Source organism: Emiliania huxleyi (genome assembly GCF_000372725.1).
Source record: "Emiliania huxleyi CCMP1516 unplaced genomic scaffold EMIHUscaffold_67, whole genome shotgun sequence".
Classification (NCBI taxonomy): domain Eukaryota; phylum Haptophyta; order Isochrysidales; family Noelaerhabdaceae; genus Emiliania; species Emiliania huxleyi.
This window is the reverse complement of record NW_005196981.1, coordinates 263,731-280,868: the sequence shown is the minus strand read 5'-3', so window position 1 is coordinate 280,868 and position 17,138 is coordinate 263,731. Positions and strand designations below refer to the sequence as shown.

Here is a 17,138-nt window from a genome sequence, read left to right as displayed (position 1 = left end):
GCCTGGCGCGCCTCGAAGAGCAGCTTGGCGTCAGACTCGCCGGACGGTGCGGCCTCCGCCACCGTGTTTGCACTTGAGCTGCCCGCGGCGATCGTGCTGCTTACGGCAGCCGCCGCGGTTGCGGCAGCCGCGGTGGCGGCCTCCGGCAGCGCGGCGAAGGCTTCTGCCGCCCGCTGACGTAGCCACGACATGGAGCCACCACCGCCACCTGTTCCGTGGGAGACGCTCCGCATCATGATGTCCACGAGCGTCTCGTTGGACAGAGCCGAGAGCTGCTCCTGGAGCGCCTGGGCCTGCAACGAAGCCTTGCGCATTTTCTTGCTGACAGCACTTGTTGAGGGCGCCGAGGGCGGTTCGTCGACAGAAGAGAGGAAGTCCATGTGGAGGCCCCCAGGGAGGCGCGAACAACAGCGGCCCCGTCCTGCTCGGTTCTTTCATGCCATTTGTTGTAGAAAAAAGAGGGCCTCTGTTTTGTGTGCGCTAGGTTGATCTGCCCGTCAGATATGTCGGAATTGTCGGAGAATAGCGACTAGCACACCTCTGAGTCCCAGAAACCCGAGGAGTCACACAGTCCACCTGTGTGATGCACGCCCTGCGAGCGGGGCGGGGTGCGCACTGTCCCTCTGTGTTCGTGTGCGTCGCCCATCTCTCCCTGGAGATGACTGCTCTATTTATTTATTAGGTTGATGTCCTCGAGCTCGACAAACCTCAACCCAGCGGCGCTGCTGGCGCGCTCAAACTCGCGGATGCCGTAATCCGCCGCCGGAAAACAGCTGACGAAACAGTATGTACGGCATTGCCAGACATACCAAACACCCTCCGAAGGCGGAACCCTTGCGGCGGCGGACGTCGGGACGGAACGTTTCTCAGTGCATTCGCGTGCGGCGCAGGTCAAACGCTCTTCAAACTGTACGCTAGGCGATCGCAGACGCGGAGAGAGGAGCACACGAGCGACAGGACCTCCTCAGCAGGGCACATGAAGCTGCGATTGCGCGGGGGATAGCTCTCAGCTCCCCACCACGCAAGGTGCAGCGGACCGACCTGGTGGGCAAAAGCGGATGATGAAGACCTTTGGCTGCCATGGCACCTTCGTCGGAGATATATCGTCTCTTACGACCCGGAGACGGGATATTACCTATGAGGACGGCGACAAGGAGGATCTCTCGCGAGCCTCTGGCGGCGATTCCAGGCCCAGGCAAAGTGATGCGATCCGTCTCGCTTTTTGCGTCCGCCTCGGTAGATGTTAGAGACTTTGTGCGTTTGCAGCAGTGCGGACTGTCTGTGCAGAGTAGAGTGGGGTCTCACCCGTTTAGTTGATTTGTAGTATTGTTCTGTGTGAGCGGTGGTGCCGCACGGGCGCTCTCCCTCGCCTCGGCGGTGTGCGGGTGGTGCCGCGGCGTGGCGCGGGCCGGGGGCGCGCGGTAGGCGTACGGGGCCGCGTGCGCGTGGCCCGCCCGTGGTGCCCCTGGGTCGGGCAGCGAGCTACCCCCCCGGGACGGCGCATCGCGAGTGAGGCCCCGGGGTGGGGCAGGTGAGGGAGGGGGCGGGGACGGCCGGGCCCCGGTGAGCCCCGGGTGAGGCCCGCCCCCCCCCCCGTCCCGGGGCTACTGTGATAAGCACATAATCTATCTCCTTCCGGACTGCCCGTGCACGTGCACACGTGACTCGCCCCCCCTGCGACGCAATGTAAATGCCGCGCACATACGTCCCACACGTGCGAGCGAATTGTCCCGTGGTTGCCGCGCCGCGCCGCACCGCTGCAGGCCATCGCCGCGCCGCACGTTTTGCGCACGACATCGCGCAACCGATTAGACCTGCCGCTGCACCGACGACGCCTCGCCTCCAGAGACGTCGCGCGCCTCCGCAGAGCTGCGGCTGCTCATCTTGGCGAAAAACCGGCTGAGGCCGCCAAAGCTGCGCTTCGCGAGGCTGGTGCTGCCCTCTGCGGCGCTGCCCGAAAGGAGGAGGTCCGCCCGCGACCGAGCGGGGCTCGCGCCTAGGCTCTTTGCCAGAAGGACGAGCGACACCTGCGGGCAGGGACGACCCCCTGCTCGTCAAGAAAGGCAAAGTCGAGCTGTGGGAGAGAGGGCGCGCGCCTTGCGGTGGCGCCCGGGGAAGCACGACTTTGCCAGGTCCGTGTAGAGCCCGCCGGCGATGAGCTCCTGCGGCGTTGGGAGGAGAGGGTTGTGGGGGGAGGGGGACGGGCGCCACTGTTGGACATCCGCTCCTGCGGCGTGACTTCGAAAAACCTCGAGAACTGGCAGCCGCCGAGCGCGGGGTCGTTCTCGTGCGCCATGACAATCTTCAGCTTGTCTTCCCGCGCCTGCTTGACCTGCTCGGCCAAGGTCTCGCCGTCGTCCTCTAGCCAGGTATTCTGATTGAGGTAGAGAAGCATATGGGTCACATCGCCGGCGCGGCGCGTTCGGCGTGCCAACCCGCGAAGTGCCATGGAGGGGCGCGCTGATGCAGAAGAGCCAACGTCCGCAACGGTGGAGACGGTGAGGCCGGGAAAGGCCCTGGCAAGCTCGCAGGCCAGCTCTGCGGCGCCCGGGTTGGCTGGCGAGGCCCAGAGCGTGCACGATTTGGAAAAGACGAGCGACTGGCTCTCGGGCTCGCCCGACACGCAGAGCGGGAGGGAGGTCTTGTCCAGAAAGTTGGGCGAACAGAGGAGCACCGCCTAGGGTCGTTCAAGTGGGGTGGTCCGGAGGTAGAGAGAACGGCGGAGCGGCTGACCGCGTGGCTGGGCGGCGCCTCGGCGATGATCTTGAGGGAGATGAGCTGAAAGTCATCGACGCGATACCAGATCGTGAGCGGCCAGTCCTTGTCAAAGATGTCGGGCTGCAGGTCCTCGGGGCACTCGTCGCGCAGCGCCTGGAGCGTCCCGCCACCCTTTGCAGGGTCCGCTTCTTGGACGAGGACGAGCGGCTTGTCCTTCTCGAGCGACGAGCGGACCTCTCGGAGGCAGTTCTGTGGCGCGGGAGAGGCGGGAATTCTTGGGCCAGGGTGCGGTAGAGGCGGGGTGGGAGGAAGAGGCGAGCCTTGGAGCGGAAGTAGCCCTGCGAGAGGAAGAAGAGGATGGCTTGCGAGCGCTGGATGTACTCCTCGAGCGCCCCGATATCCTTTAGATCATCTACCTGAGAGCACACCGCGGTGCGTCAGAGGGGCTGTGAGTAGCTAAAGCAGCGGCTGAGCATGTGCGCGCGTCAAGAAAGACTTTGATGTCCGGCAGCAGCTGCTCGAGCTCACCCTTGATGACCTTGACGGCGTCTTGACCGGTCGACCTATCGGAATCCGCCGGGTATATTGTGGCGGGTTGCTGTTCCTCTTCTCCCTCCACAGCTATGACTCACCAGATGTGGCTGTTGAAGAGGTGCCACGTGAGGCCGAGCACGATGCTCAGCTCGGGGGGCTGCTTGGTCGAGACGAGGCGGATCTTGGGGATCTTGGCGACACGGCGGGCGGCGATGACGGCTCCGATCATGAAGAGGAAAAGGACGCTGAAAACGAGCGATATCATGACCGCGACGATGCCGTCCAGCTTGCCAAAGCCCAACACGTCGAGCGGATCTGCTCTCGCAAGGCTAACATCATAATAGTGCTCGTCAATGCCGTCGAAGATGAAGATCCAGTTGGCGGTGAGAAATATGAGAAGCGTCGTCAGGCTCGTCGCCTGCAGAAGTCAGGAAATGGTGACTGTGACAGGGCTGGAGGGGCGCGCGCGTGTGTGTATGTGTGGCTGACGCACCACCGCTAGCACATCGTCCTCGACCCTCTTAAAGGGGCGTACGAGGGCGATGCCGCAGGTGTGCAGTGTGGAAATCAGCGTCGCCAACACAAGGCGCAAGAAGGCGCGCTCTTCTGGGATGATCGCCGTCACCGCGCCTGTCAGCACCAGCCTGCGTGCGAGCTCCAGGGCCTCCCACCAGCACCACTGCGTCTCGTAATCCTGATGCAGGAAGGCGCTGGCCCGCGTCAGCGCCGTGTGAAGCTGTGCGTGCAGCGGCTTGTAGCACGCGACGAGCAGCGACGAGTAAAGCACCATCGAGCCGACTGGCCAGATGACGATGGACCCGATGATGTAACGGCGAAAGATCGAATCGTGTTCGTCGCTGGCACACTGGATACTAGGTTGCTCCACCATCACCTGGTATTGCTCGAGAGGTTCGCCAGGCTTCGAGGTTGTGTAGAGCTTGCACCGCCAGAAGCGGAAGATATAGGCGTTGATGGGCGGGACAAAGTAGTACATGAGGATCAGCGTAGCGGGCAAGACTTCGAGCAGACCCGCGGCAACAGTCCGATGAGGTGGCGGACGCGGCGCTGGGAGAGCGCGCCACTGCGAGAAGCCCATCCCAACACCCATGAGCAAGAGGGAAAGGGCCAGCCCCAGTGGAGTGAAGACGTAAGGCAAAAACAGTTGCGTGTAGGACACGCAGGGTATGGGCATCCAGTTGGACGGAGAAATCACCTCAGTAATCCCGTCGAGCCACGTTGTGTATCTCTGCGGGAGCGTCACCCCGTAGATGGTCGGTATGACAACGACAACCTGGTAGAAGCTGAGAAGAAGCTTGAGCTTTGCTTGCATGCCGAGCAGCGAGTGCAAGGCGACCATGCGGTCGGTGAGGCGAAGCGGCGGTCCAATATAGCGCCGCTCGCGCCAGCTCCGCTTCTTGTAGAGGTAGGCCGCAACGCCGACTACGACGCAAAGGCCCAACCCAAGAAGAAGGGGGCCCAGGAATTTGCGCCCCTGGGTGGGGCAATCGACACAGTTGTCGCCGTTGACGAGGTACTGGTTTTCATCCGCGCACAGCTGGCACTCGGGGCCTTTGAATAGCGTGTTGCAGTATCCAACGCCGTCCGTTCCAGACTGGGTGCCGCCAACACACCGCTTCGAGCCGGCCTTATCATCGCCCCCGAAGGTACCGCACATTGTCAGCACGGAGCTGGAGGAGCTGGCGCGCCAGTAGCCGCGCGGGACGATGATGTCCTCGCGAGTGGTGTTGTCCGGGCAGACGGCGTTCGGCGGGCAAGGTTTGCAGTAGTCGGTCGGGGACGAGAAGATGTCGGCCGGGTCGGCGCTCTGGAGCAGGTAGAAGTCCTTCTGGCAGACGGAGCAGATGACGGCGCCGCGCTCACTACTAAGGGGGTGGGGGCAAGGGACGCACTGGCCCTGGCCGGGGTTGGCGGCGTACGTGCCTGCGGCACACTCGCTGCAGGCGCTGCTGCCGACGCCGGAAGATGTGCCAGGCTCACACCGCTCGCACTTGGCGAGGCCAGGCGTGGCGGCGACGGAGCCCGGCGAGCACTCTGCCGGCGGCGCCGCGCCACCGCCGCACGACGAGCCCGCCGGGCAGTCGAAGCAGTCGGGCAGGCCGTCGTCATCAGTGGCGTTGGCGTATGTACCCGGCTCGCACGCCGCAGGCAGCTCGAGGGACGCGCCGAGCGGGCAGAAGCTGCCAAGCCCGCACGGGACGCACCCGGCAGCCCTGGTGGCGTTCTGGTAGGATCCCGCCTTGCACGGCTCGCACTCGGCGTTGCGAGAGCCGGCGGCGAAGGTGCCGGCGCGGCAAGCCATGGGAGCCACGCTGCCAGTGGTGCAAGCGTGGCCCTCTGGGCAGCCCTCGCAGCCGCCCGCCGAGTCAAGGTTCGTCTTGTCCGAGTAGCTGCCGGCCTCACACGGCAGTGGCGCCGACGCGCCCTCGGGGCAATAGCTGCCTTGCTCGCAGTCGCGGCAGCCCGTCGCGCCCGTGTCGTTCTGGTAGGATCCGGCGGAGCAGCGCTCGCACTTGGAGAGGCCGGGCGTGGCGGCGAAATGGCCGGGCTGACAGGGCGAGCACGTCTCGCTGCTCTCCGCCCCTGGTGACGCGCTCGCCGTGCCGATGGGGCACAGCTCGCACGCCGCGCTCGAGCTGGAGCCTCTATTCGGGTTGAAGCTTCCCGCAAGGCAAGGCTGCCAGACAAGGCGAGAGGCGGCGCCCGCATCCTCGCAGACGCCGCCCTTCGGGCAGGCTTCGCAGGCGGCGCTGCCGACAATGGGGGAGAAGGAGCCCGCGGCGCAAGGCAAGCACTCCTCATGGCCGCTCTCTGGCTGGTATTGGCCGGAGGCGCAGGGTAAGCAGTCCGAAATGCTCGCCGCCCGCTCGTTGGGCATGTGCGTGCCGGCGGGGCACTTCTGTGGGAGGACGGATCCCTCGGGGCAGAAATGCCCGAGCCAGCAGGGGCCGCTGCAGTCGGTGGTGAAGTGGTCCGACGCGTTCCCGTAGTGACCCTCGGCGCAGAGCCTGTTGCAGCCGGACAGGTCGCCAAAGAGCTGGCCGACGTTCGGCATCCAAGAGCCGAGCGGGCAGTCCCACGTTAGAGGCGAGGCGGCGAGGATTGTGATGTGTCCCGGCGCAGAGTTGCCGAAGAAGGTCGTGTTGCGGAGGATCGAGTCGGAGCCAGCGATGCGGGAGGAGTAGAAGAGTGCGGCGGGGGTTTGGCTCGCAACGATGTCGACAAACTGCGAGTTGGTGAGAGCTAAGCGGTCGATGCCAGCGAGATAAAGAGCCTACAAAAGAACACAGTCTGGTCTCCCCCGTTTCAGTCTGTGCACCCTCTTGTGGAGGGGGCGCGCGGCACCGCTTGTGTGATCGTGCACTCGCTGAAGCTGGCGCCTTCCAGCGAGACGTCGCCGCTGTTGGACACGACCATACCTCCTCCGTACTGCGCGAGTTGGGGCGGGCAGGCATGAACGGGGAGGGCGTCAGAGAGCGAGAGAGGGCGGGCAAGCCCTGAGCGACCCTTTGGGGAAAGCGTGCCGGCTTCGCCACCCCATGCCCCTCTGCCTTCGTCTCCCGCTTCCGGCGCGGCGATGGCGTGCGAGCGTGTGTGTGCGGGGGAGGCGAGCGTGTGCGGGCGTGGGAGACGCACATAGCCGGACGTGCACTCGCTGAAGCCGGCGCCCTCCAGCGAGACGTCGCCGCTGCCGGACACATACATACCTCCTCCGTACTGCGCGAGTTGGGGCGGGCAGGCATCAGCGGCGAGGGCGCCAGTGAGCGAGAGGGGGCGGGCAAGCCCTGAGCGGTCCTTTGGGGAAGGCGTGGCCCCCTTCGCCCACCCCCTGTCCCTCTGCCTTCGCCTCCCGCTTCTGGCTGCGGCGATGGCGTGCGAGCGTGCGTGTGCCGGGGAGGCGAGCGTGTGCGGGCGTACGCACCCTGCCAGACGTGCACTCGCTGAAGCTGGCGCCTTCCAGCGAGACGTCGCCGCTGCCCCACACGTACAAACCTCCTCCGTACTGCGCGAGTTGGGGCGGGCAGGCATGAGCGGGGAGGGCGTCAGAGAGCGAGAGAGGGCGGGTAGGCCCAGAGCGGCCCTTGCCCCGTTTGCCACCCCATCTCCCTCTGCCTTCTTCTCCCGCCTCCGGCGCCGCGATGCGTGCGTGTGCGGGGGAGGCGAGCGTGTGTGGCCGTGGGAGACGCACATATGCAGCAGCCGTGCACTCGCTGAAGCTGGCGCCGTCCAGCGAGACGTCGCCGCTTTCGTACACGTACATACCTCCTCCGTGCTGCGCGAGTTTGGGGCGGGCAGGCATGAGCGGGGAGGGCGTCAGGCAAGCGAGAGAGGGCGGGCAAGCCCAGCATTCCTGTGTGGCGAGGGCTTGCGGGGCCGAGCGGTGCGTGGGAGAGAGGGGCGGCGCACCTCGCTGGCCTCGCAGCCCGTGAAGGACACGTCCTTGATCGCAATGTCGCCAGCGCCATAAGCGAACACCGCACCGCCATAAACACCACGCCCGTCCACAAAGTGCAGCGCCTCCAGGTAGAGGCTGCAGCCGCTCGAGATGGAGAACATGCGGGAGCTCTTCTTGCCGTCGAGCGTCGCGCCCTCCCCGCTGCTCCGGACCGAGAGGTGCATGTCGCCGCTGCACTCGACGTAGCTGCTAAAGGCAAGGCGGGCGCCCGGCGGGACGTAGACGATCGCGTTGCGGCCCTGGTCCACGGCCTTGGTGATCTCGTCCCGGATGTCTTGAGGCGTGCGGGCGAGGGCCTCGCCGGGGACGAGCGGGGGCGGCGACGGTGGCGGCAGCTGCGGCGGCGACGGCGGCGGCGACGGCGCCAATGGCGGCGGGGAGGGCGGCGCAGACCGCGAGAAGGAGACGTCGTCCAGCGCCATGTCCGAGCTCCAGTCAGGCCCCGTCTCACCGTTGAGGCGCACCTGCGTCGTCAATGCGGGTAGGACGACCGACGCGTCGAGCCAGGCGTTACCCTGGTTGCCAGTTAGGCTCCAGAGCGTCGACCATCCGCTGCCGTCCACGTGCGCCTCGACGGAGAGGGTGCCCATGGCCAAGTCAGTAATGTCGTACATGTGGTAGAAGAAGGAGAGGGTGGCGTCCCGCTGGAGCGAGAAGAGCGGGCTCTCGAGCTGGTGCAGCTTGTTGGAGCGGCCAGACGAGGCCTCGGTGAAGAGGTAGGAGCCCGAGCCGGTGGTGTGGTCGCCGCTCGGGCCTGTGTTTGACGATGGCGTGCCGCCGCTCGTGCGGGTCCAAGGGTACCCGTCCGGCGCGGTGTCGTTCCAGCCGCAATTGTCCAAATCAAAAGTGCAGCCGAGCTGCTCGGAGAGGGGGGGCGGCGCAGGAGGCGGAGATGGAGGCGGAGTCGACAGCTCCCAACTCCCGGACCCAGCTTCGCCCGAGCCAGCCTCGCCCGAGCCAGCCCGAGCCACGGGGAAGGCGGAGAGCAGCAGCAGCAAGGCCACCAAGCCGTGACTCCTGCTCAGCCGAGGACGGACCGCCTTGCTGGCCCGCTGCCCCGAGGCCGCACCGGAGCGCGGCGCCCGCTGCCCCAGCAGCAGCCAGCAGGCGTTACACGCTTGGAGGAGCAGCACCGCCGCAGAGGCGCAGCACCACCACCACTCGCGGAGGGAGGGAGGGCCAGGAGTGGCGGCGTTGCCAGTCGCAAACTTCGCGTCCGCACGAGCCTCCGCCGCGTCGCACTCGTAGGCGAGGGGCAGCACGGCCACCGCAGGGATGGCGCCGTCGGCCGCGCTCTCTTGCGACGGACCCGCGCCCACCGCGCAAAACTTGTGCTCGGATTGGAGCGGGCCGCGCTGGATCACCGTCAGCAAGGTGATGCTCTTGGTGACGTTGGCGCGCACGAAGTCGCTCGCGCCGGTCCGGAGCAGCTTCTCGCCCTGCGCGATCTCGATTGTCGGCCGTGACTGCCCCAAAGTCCCGCCACCGTCGGCGCTGCCGGTGCCAGAGGCGCTCAGCGCCTCCGCCAGCGGGCAGAGAAAGTTGCGGTCGGAACCGAGCGGGGCCTCGAGCACGCCGGCGTGGAGGGCGATGCCCTCGTCCCACGCGTGCGCCGAATCGCCCTCGAGCGAGAACTCGCTCAACTTGTTGTCCTTGCAGCGCACGTTTGCGTCCCTAGACTCGCTGGTCGCGCACGTGCACACATTCATGATGCACGCCTCCTTGTGGGCCGCCTCCGCGCACGCGTCGCCGCCGAGCGACGCGGAAGCGTTCGGCGGGTGATGCGGGCTCGATTCGCCGCGTGCTAAAAAGGAGGTGCCCTCAGCCGCCTCCGTCGAGTGCCCGTCGAGGTCGATGCTGGCGTGCTTGACCGAGTCCGAGCCGAGGGCGTCGCCAGCGATGAGAGTCGGGCCGCTCTCGGCGGCCGCGAGCCCCGCAAGCACGAATAGCAGAAGACGGCGCATCGACCTCATCTCACCCATGAACCAGTTTTACTCACTCACCATATGAACCGGGAGAAGAATTCGCGTGCGCAGGTGGACTGCCTGGCGCGCACTGATACGCGCTCGTTTAAAATTTTGTCTTATCCTTTCGCCTACGGAAACGTTCAGCTCCCCCATTCGTGTGGGGACGGCCGGGCCCTGGTGAGCCCCCGGGTGAGTCCCCCCCCCCCCCCCCGTCCCGGGGCTACTGTGATAAGCACATGAACCGGGAGAGAATTCGCCTGGGAAGGTGGACTGCCTGGCGCGCACCCGAAGCCTTCTCAACACCTGTGTTAGTGCCAGTGCGCGCCAGTCCCGTGCCCAGTCCTGTGCCCAGTGTCGTGCGTTATTTTGGTCCTACAACAATGACAACAAACCTACTCGCCCAAGTACTCGCTCTCTTTTATGTCCCACCATGCAGAGCGCATCTCTCTCTCTGTTGTGCGAGGCGTGAACCGCGCCATTCGCTCTCACCTGGCAACCCTGTCTGCACGTCTCGCGCGCGCGTGAACAGGGCTCCAGGCCCCAAATGACGTGTGAGTGTTAGATTTGTTTGGTATTGCTAAAAATCTCTCTCTCTCTCAACAATGTGCAAGCGTGCCCGCACCGCTGGCGCGGCGAGTCGGACGAAAAAGAAAGAAAGAAAACAGACAACCCAAGGGAGGGATGGGACGAGTCGGACGACGTGGCCGTGGCGGTGGCGATCGCTTAACCACCCAAGACAGCTTGGAGAGCTCCCGCCTCCCGGTGACGCTACATTTCGTAACGATGGTCGCTAAACGACAGCTATTGGCCATCTGCCTCCTGCAGCCTCTGTTGGGGCGGAATGCGCGGGGTTTTCGGCGCGATGCCTCCGGCTAGTACACGGTACTGCCCTGCCGCAAACTCTCCTGCGCTCGCGTGACGTGTGGGGCGCACGCACTGCGTATTTTTTTCGCTGGCAGTGGCGCTCGACGCGCTCGGCACGGGCAACCTCGCCTTTTAGAAGTCTCGCAATGTCGATCGTCAAGGCCTACCTCGCGCTGTGTGTGCTCACCGCGTCGCTGGTGCAGACGCAGCGGCTGTCTCCGGCTGACCTGGCGCTGTCGAGCCGCGCGCTGCCGCCGCACTACGAGGTGTGGCGGCCGTTCACTGCGGCATGCTTTGCGGACGGCTTCACTCCCCTCTGGCTGCTGCGGCTGGTGCTCATCTCGCACTACGGCTCGCGGCTCGAGGCGGCCGCCGCCGGCACCAAGGGTGCGCCGTGGCCCGTCCTCGACGCCCTCCACCTCCCCGGCTGGCTGCTCTGCGGGCTGGCGGCGATGGTCGGCGCGGCGGTCGCGCGGCCTGCCGAGCTGCTGCAGCCGTTCCTGCTCACCGCGGTGGCCTTCTTCTTCGGCACGCTGTGCTCGTACCTGCCGCGGCCGCACTCGGACCGCTTGCCCCTCGACCTCTCGCCCTGGCTCGCCGTCGGCGCCCTCGGTCTCGCCGCCGGCCCCGCCGCCGCCGTCCGCGCCCTCGCCGGAGTCGGCGCGGCGTTGGTGGTGCACCTCGCGGAGCTTCTCCCCGCCAAGGCGCCCGAGGGCTCGCCCCAGCACGCGACCCTCCCCCACGGTGCCTTGCGCGCCGCCGCCGCCGCCGCCCTCGCCGCCGCCGCCGCCCTCGCCGCCGCCGGCTGCGACCTCGGCGCGGCGCCGCTGCCGCACAGCCGCGCGCTCGGCGCGCAGTCGCAGCTGCTCGCCGCCTCGCTGCGGGTCGACCGCGGCGCCGACTTTTTCGGCGCGCTCGCAAACTCGTCCAACGTTTCTGTGGCGGCCGGCGGCGAGGGCGGCGCGCCGCGAGCGCTCGGTGCTGCGCAGGTGCTGAAGGTGTGGCAGGCGACGGCGGACTTTTGGGGGCAGCAGCACCACAAGGCGCGGCTCTTCAACACGGTGCGCGAGAAGCGGGGTGGCGCCAAGCCCTCCTCCAACGACCAGCTCCTCGCCGAGCTCGAACGCGACCTGGCAGACGTCCTCTCGCAGGCGCTCTCTAGACACTTCCGAGACACTTCCTAGACACCTCCTAGACCTCGCAGACGTCCTCTCGCAGGCGCTCCCCCGCCCCTCCACACCACGCCTCGCACACCCCTCTCCCGGCGCCGGCCCGCGCGTCGCGCGAGGCGAGGCGGAGCCCGCACCGCCTCTCGCCCGCACAGCCTCCCCGCCCTCCCGACGACGCGCCTTCGCCCGGCAGGTCGACTTCAAGAACGAGCCCTCCGACGCGGCGGTCCTCAAGGCGGCGCTGCGCGAGCTGCCTCGCCACGAGCTCGCCTCGCTCATGCCTCGCGACAAGATGCTCGAGACGGTGGTCGCGCACCGCGAGTCCCACACGAAGGCGCACGAGGCGCTCGCCGCCCTCGGCGACGCCATCGCCGCACTCGCAGCAGTACGCGCGCGCGGCTCGGCCGGCGAGGCGGCGGCGGCGGCGGCGGAGGGCGGCGCCGCGGCGGCGAGCGGAGTCGAGGAGGAGGAGGAGTGGCCGGACGGTGAGGTGCAGCCGCGGGCGGTCGCCGTGTCAGCGCAGGGGGAGGCGGAGCCGCTCTCGGGCGGCGAGGAGGAGGGCGGCGGCGGCGCGGAGGGAGGCGGCGGCGCGGAGGAGGGCGGGGAGCCGAGTGCTGAGCGCCTCGAGGAGGAGATGCGCGAGGGTGGGCCTGGGCAAGGGGGGAAGGCCCCTCGCGGTGCCGCGGTGTGACCTGCCCGGCGGGGCGTGCCCCCCTTCTGTAGGCCTCAAGGGGACTCTCGCTGCCTTTTCGGTCCCGCTCGAGATGAGCGACGCCGAGGTGCTGCAGGAAGCTCGCGCCCCGCCGCCCCCCTCGCCGCTCCTCGCCCCTCCCCTCACACCCCTCCCCTCACACCCTCTCACAGCCTCTCGCCCCCTCGCATCTCCCTCGCCCCAGGAGCTCGTCCCCGCCTCCCTCTCCCTCGGCGGGCCCTTGCGCGCCGAGCTGCTCGCCGCCATCCACGGCAGCCGCCCCACGCCGCTCGGCGCTCCCATCCCCCCCCTTTCCCGAAGCTTCTCGGAGCCGTCCCCAGGCACGCGCTCCGTGCTGCTCAACGAGTCGATCGCGCGCTCCGTCGAGGAGCTGCGCCTCCGCATCGCCGTCCCAAAGGAGGGGGTCGAGGGGGCAGAGCTCGCCGCCGCCGCCGCGCTCAACGAGTCTGCGCGCGTGGAGAGCGTCGGTCTCGGCCTTTGAGGAGCCGGTCCCACCGCCGCCGCTCCAGCCGAGTGAGCGGACGCCCCCCCCCCCCCGCCGCAGGCCTCGCTGTCGAGCTCCTCTCGCAGCACGAGCTCAACACGTCGGTCGGCGACGAGGCCGTGCTCGGCGGGCTGCCTCTTCTTCTCTCCGGGCTCGCGAGCCTCAGGCGACACCTCGTCGCCCCTCTCCGCGTGTAGGCGAGCTGCTCGAGCTGGCGGAGCTCGCGCCCGAGGAGCTGCGCGAGGGCAGCCGCGCGGCGCTCCTCGAGGCGGCGCAGTCGTGGCGCCTCCTCTCCCTCGCCCAGGACGCCGTCGCCACTCTCCGCTCTCTCTTCCTACGCGGCCTCGTCGGTGGCGCCGACCCGCCGGAGCCCGCCGCCGCTTCCGGAGGAGCCGGAGGCGCCGCCGCGGAGGATGGCGCCGACGTGGACGCGGACGCCGCTGCTGCCACCGGCGACGCCGACACCGTTTCCGCCGCCACCACCGACACCGCCGCCGCTGACGCCGCTGACACCGCTTCCGCCGACATCGCCGACACCGCCGCCGCCGCCGACGCCGCCGCCGACGCGTCCGGCGGCAGCGGCGGCGGCGGCGCTGCAGGTGCCCCGCGGGGGGCGTGGGCGGCGCACGGCGAGATCGCGTCGCTGGTCGAGACGGCGCTGCTCGGGTACGACATCCCTCCTCTGATGGTGTCGGACGACGTGGTCAAGGAGCTGCTCAAGCTGATGAAGCTCGACGGGTACGCGATCCCCTCCTCCTTCGGGCCTCGCGCGTGGCTCGAGGCGGCGGTCGTCGCCTCGCGCGCGCGCGCCGCCGCCGCCGCCGCCACGGCTGGGGGCAACGCCTCGAGCCCGAGGGCCGGCGCTGCGCCCGGCTCGCTGCTGCTGCCGCAGCTCGGCTCCGTCACCGCGGCGGAGCTGCTCGGCGGGACCGCCAACGCCGTGAGCGACGACCACTTTGCGCTCCTCACGATGGCGGTCATGCAGGCCGTCGGCGCAACCTCGCGCCTCGTCGTCTGCTGCGAGCGCGCCGGCGAGGGGAGCGAGGCGCGGGAGGGCGGCAGCTAGCCCCGAGCCCACTGCATGAGGCGCCGGTCCAGAGGCGTGCGCCCGCTGCGCAACTGTAGGAGGCGCATGGCGCACACCCCACGCCGGGCTCGCCGCGCTGCAGGGCGCTCTCTCCGGAGGGCTCCGTCGCCCGCCCGCCGCCCTCCGCCTACCCGCCGCCCGCCCGCGCACAGGCCCTCACCGAGGTGCGGCTGGGCCGCTCGTCCGGCCGGCTCGGCCGGTGGGTGGCGGCGCACCGGAAGGCGCAGCGGGCGCTGCGCAAGTCGGTCCGCGGCGCCGTCGAGATTCACTTCCGGCGCGACCACCGCGGCTACCTCTGGCTGCCGCTGCGCTGGCGGCACGGCGCCGCAGAGCAGCTGCCGGGCGCGCCCTACTCCAGCGCCCCCTTCTGCATGGCCCACTATGCGGCCGGCGTCTTCGAGGCGAGCCCCCTCCACTCTCACAGCCGCGATCCCCACGCTCGCCGCCACCGTCACGGCCACACCGCGCCCACAACCCGCAAGCGCCCCGCCGACGCAGCTCGACCGCTCGCGCCGCCCTCGTGCAGGTGGACGGGCAGCCGCTCGACTCGCGCGGCGCCGCGACGGGCGGGTCGGTGCAGGACAAGCTGCTCAGCACCCTCTGAGGAGGTGGGGGGAGGCGGGAGGGCCCTCCACCCCTTGGCGTCGCCGCCTTCTTTCGGGGCTTGCAGCGAGGCGAGCGCCGCGTACGGGGACGCCCAGCCAGGACCGCGTGCGTGCGAGGCGTCAATAGAGCCGCGGTAATGGAAATTCTTTTAGGTGCCCGGGTAAGAAAGAAGTAGCAAGTAGGCGGGGATCCCGACACCCGAGCCCTCTCAGAGCAGAATTCTGGCGCGAAGTGGCACGACAAATTTACATGCAGAGGCATCGTACAACATACCGCTAGACCGCGTAATCGTACCACATCCACAAACCGCGACCTGTCATACTACACTAATCCGAGGCGCGTCGCATTTGCGCGAGGCGCTCGCGCGCGCGGACCAAAGCCGGGTCCCGAAGCGCCTTCAGAGGGCCCGCGTCCTCGAACGCCGACTGATCCCGGGCCTCCCAGTACCTCGTGCTGCTGTAGTCCAAAAGGAGCTCGTGGCGGTTTCTGACACCGCCCCTGAGCGCGACGACAAAGACGTAGGGCCAGCCGTCGGACAGCACCTCCATCCAGCCGACGTTGACCTTCTTCTTGTCGATGGCCCCGTCGTTGATTGCCATGGACTCGTTGCCGTAAAAAGGATAGGGGCTTATCACGAGCCGCTGCTCTTGCCCTTCGACCACGACTTTCGTCGTCAGCTGGAAAATGTAGTCGTCGGTCTTCTGCTTCACGAGGAAAGAGGAGTTGGAGTGCACGTGCTCGTACTCGGTCATGAGTCGGCCACTGTACGCCCCGATGATGTCCCACGCGGCAAAGTCCTTCGTCGCGTGAACGGATGCCTGCCCGCGCAAGTCCTCGCGCTCGTCCGAGTCAGGCACGCACTTAAGCTGCGTGCCCGGGAAATCTATCAGTCGAAGGCGGTAACGTGAGGATTGCGGGAGGCAGTCACGGGGAGAGGGAGGGCACATGGCTCACCAAAAAACGGGGAGTCGAAGAAGTTCTCCACGTTCTTGTGCAGGCAATAGAACGGGGAGTTGTCTGTGTACGGCGGCTTGATCGCAGAGCCTCCGCCAGAGACTCCGTAGCAGCGAATGATTTGGAACTTGGGCTTGCGGTCCACGGGCGGTCGTCGCTGCGTTGCTTTCCAGGCGCGCTGAACGTTGTCTTTCGCGGCGTTCACCTGCGGGCTGGCGATCTGCAGCTCGCAGTGCTTGTAGCACTTCTGCTCGGAGAATTTGACGCGGTTCAGATCGACCGTCGGCGCCTCGATGACCGCCCACAACGCCTGGAGCTCGTCGCGCGGGAACGCCTCGGGCGGGTGACGCCTCTTTCGGCCGCGAGCCGAATCGCGGCCCGCGGCCGAATCGCTGCTAGGGCCAGCGCCGCCGGTCCCAGCGCCGGTCCCAGCCTCGGGCGGCTCTGCCCCAGCCCGCAGCGGAGGCGCCGGCGGCTGCGGTGGCTGCTGCGAGCCCCGCTGCAGCCGCGAGCCCCGCTGCACAAGAGGCAGCGCAGCGCGCTCTGCCGGCTCCTTATTGAGCAGAGACAAGATGTCGGTCATGTCGCGGCGGTTGTGCGGGCGCTCGGAGTAGTCTCGCGCAGCGTTGAGCGGAGACGTAAAACCGGCCGGATACTCGTCTGGCGGCGCCACAACAGCGTTCGGATCGGCTCCGCGGCGGACGAACGCGTGCACCAGGGGCTCATAAGCGTCGATCCCCGCGGCGCAGATCCAAAAGAGAGACGTGTAGCCCAGCTTGTCGCGCATGTCCACCGGCCTCGTCCCGCCACTCGTCCGAATCATCTCAAAGAGCGTCTCGGCAAGGCCACCTAGGACCGCGATCCTGCGGCTGCTGATGGAACCCTCCTCGCCCTTCTGCTCGGGGATGATGTGGAAGAGGCAGTCCCAGCCGAAGCTGTCGACCGCCGACAAGTTGGCGCCCGGCACCTCCGCAAGCTTCTTGGCAATGTCCACGGCCAGGTTCAAGGCGGAGTCCGAGAGCGCGGCAACGCTGGCGGCCAAAATGGTGGCGGTCATCAGCGCATTCTCCCCCCTTTTGTTGCCCGCATTCACGAGCAGGGCGGGGGCGCTGCTGCTCCCGGCGGCCTTCTCGAGGAGCATGTCGACAATCGCGGGGCGCTCGTCGCGCACAGCCTCGTGCAGGGCGGTGTCCTTGTCATTGTCGACGATCTCTGCGACGAAGGTAGGTTAGGTTCAGAAGGGGAGGCGAACGAGCGGAGGCACGAGCGGAGGCGGGCAAGGCACCGTGCAGCTGAACCAGGCTGGGCTTGAGCTGGTCTAGCAGCAGTTTTAGCACCGCTATACAGCGGTCGTCGGAGACGGTCGTTTCGAAGTGACCGGCCGCCAGGTGAAGGAGCGTCGAGCCGGTTTGGCTAGGCCCCTTGCGCGCGATAAGATGCACGCACTCCTCCTCGGAGAGCCCGACAAAGAGCTTCTTGACCTCCCGCTCGCTCCCACTGACGACTGCGTGCCTACACAGCTCCTCACCAGGCAGCTTGGCGTCGCGTTCCTTGAGGCTTCGCTTCGCA

At 67.7% G+C, this 17,138-nt stretch overlaps 2 protein-coding genes across 2 annotated transcripts; one reads left to right on the top strand and one right to left on the bottom strand.

Moving 5' to 3' along the window:
• Positions 1-1,808: 1,808 nt before the first annotated feature.
• EMIHUDRAFT_215916 (hypothetical protein) lies at positions 1,809-9,690 on the bottom strand (the record flags this gene model as incomplete). The annotated part of the gene is made up of 14 exons (XM_005762609.1): positions 1,809-2,047; positions 2,212-2,677; positions 2,734-2,967; positions 3,215-3,281; positions 3,351-3,670; positions 3,746-4,575; positions 6,265-6,544; positions 6,616-6,699; positions 6,907-6,987; positions 7,193-7,273; positions 7,460-7,543; positions 7,678-7,710; positions 7,945-8,000; positions 8,178-9,690. 14 exons carry the CDS (start codon positions 9,688-9,690, stop codon positions 1,809-1,811), a joined length of 4,368 nt encoding a protein of 1,455 aa, XP_005762666.1.
• Positions 9,691-10,703: 1,013 nt separating this feature from the next.
• Positions 10,704-14,613, top strand: EMIHUDRAFT_105303 (hypothetical protein; the record flags this gene model as incomplete). Its single annotated transcript, XM_005762608.1, has 7 exons — positions 10,704-11,618; positions 11,920-12,370; positions 12,450-12,505; positions 12,623-12,905; positions 13,120-13,898; positions 14,162-14,254; positions 14,536-14,613. The coding sequence occupies 7 exons, from the start codon at positions 10,704-10,706 to the stop codon at positions 14,611-14,613; spliced, it is 2,655 nt and encodes an 884-aa protein (XP_005762665.1).
• Between the last annotated feature and the right edge of the window lie 2,525 nt (positions 14,614-17,138).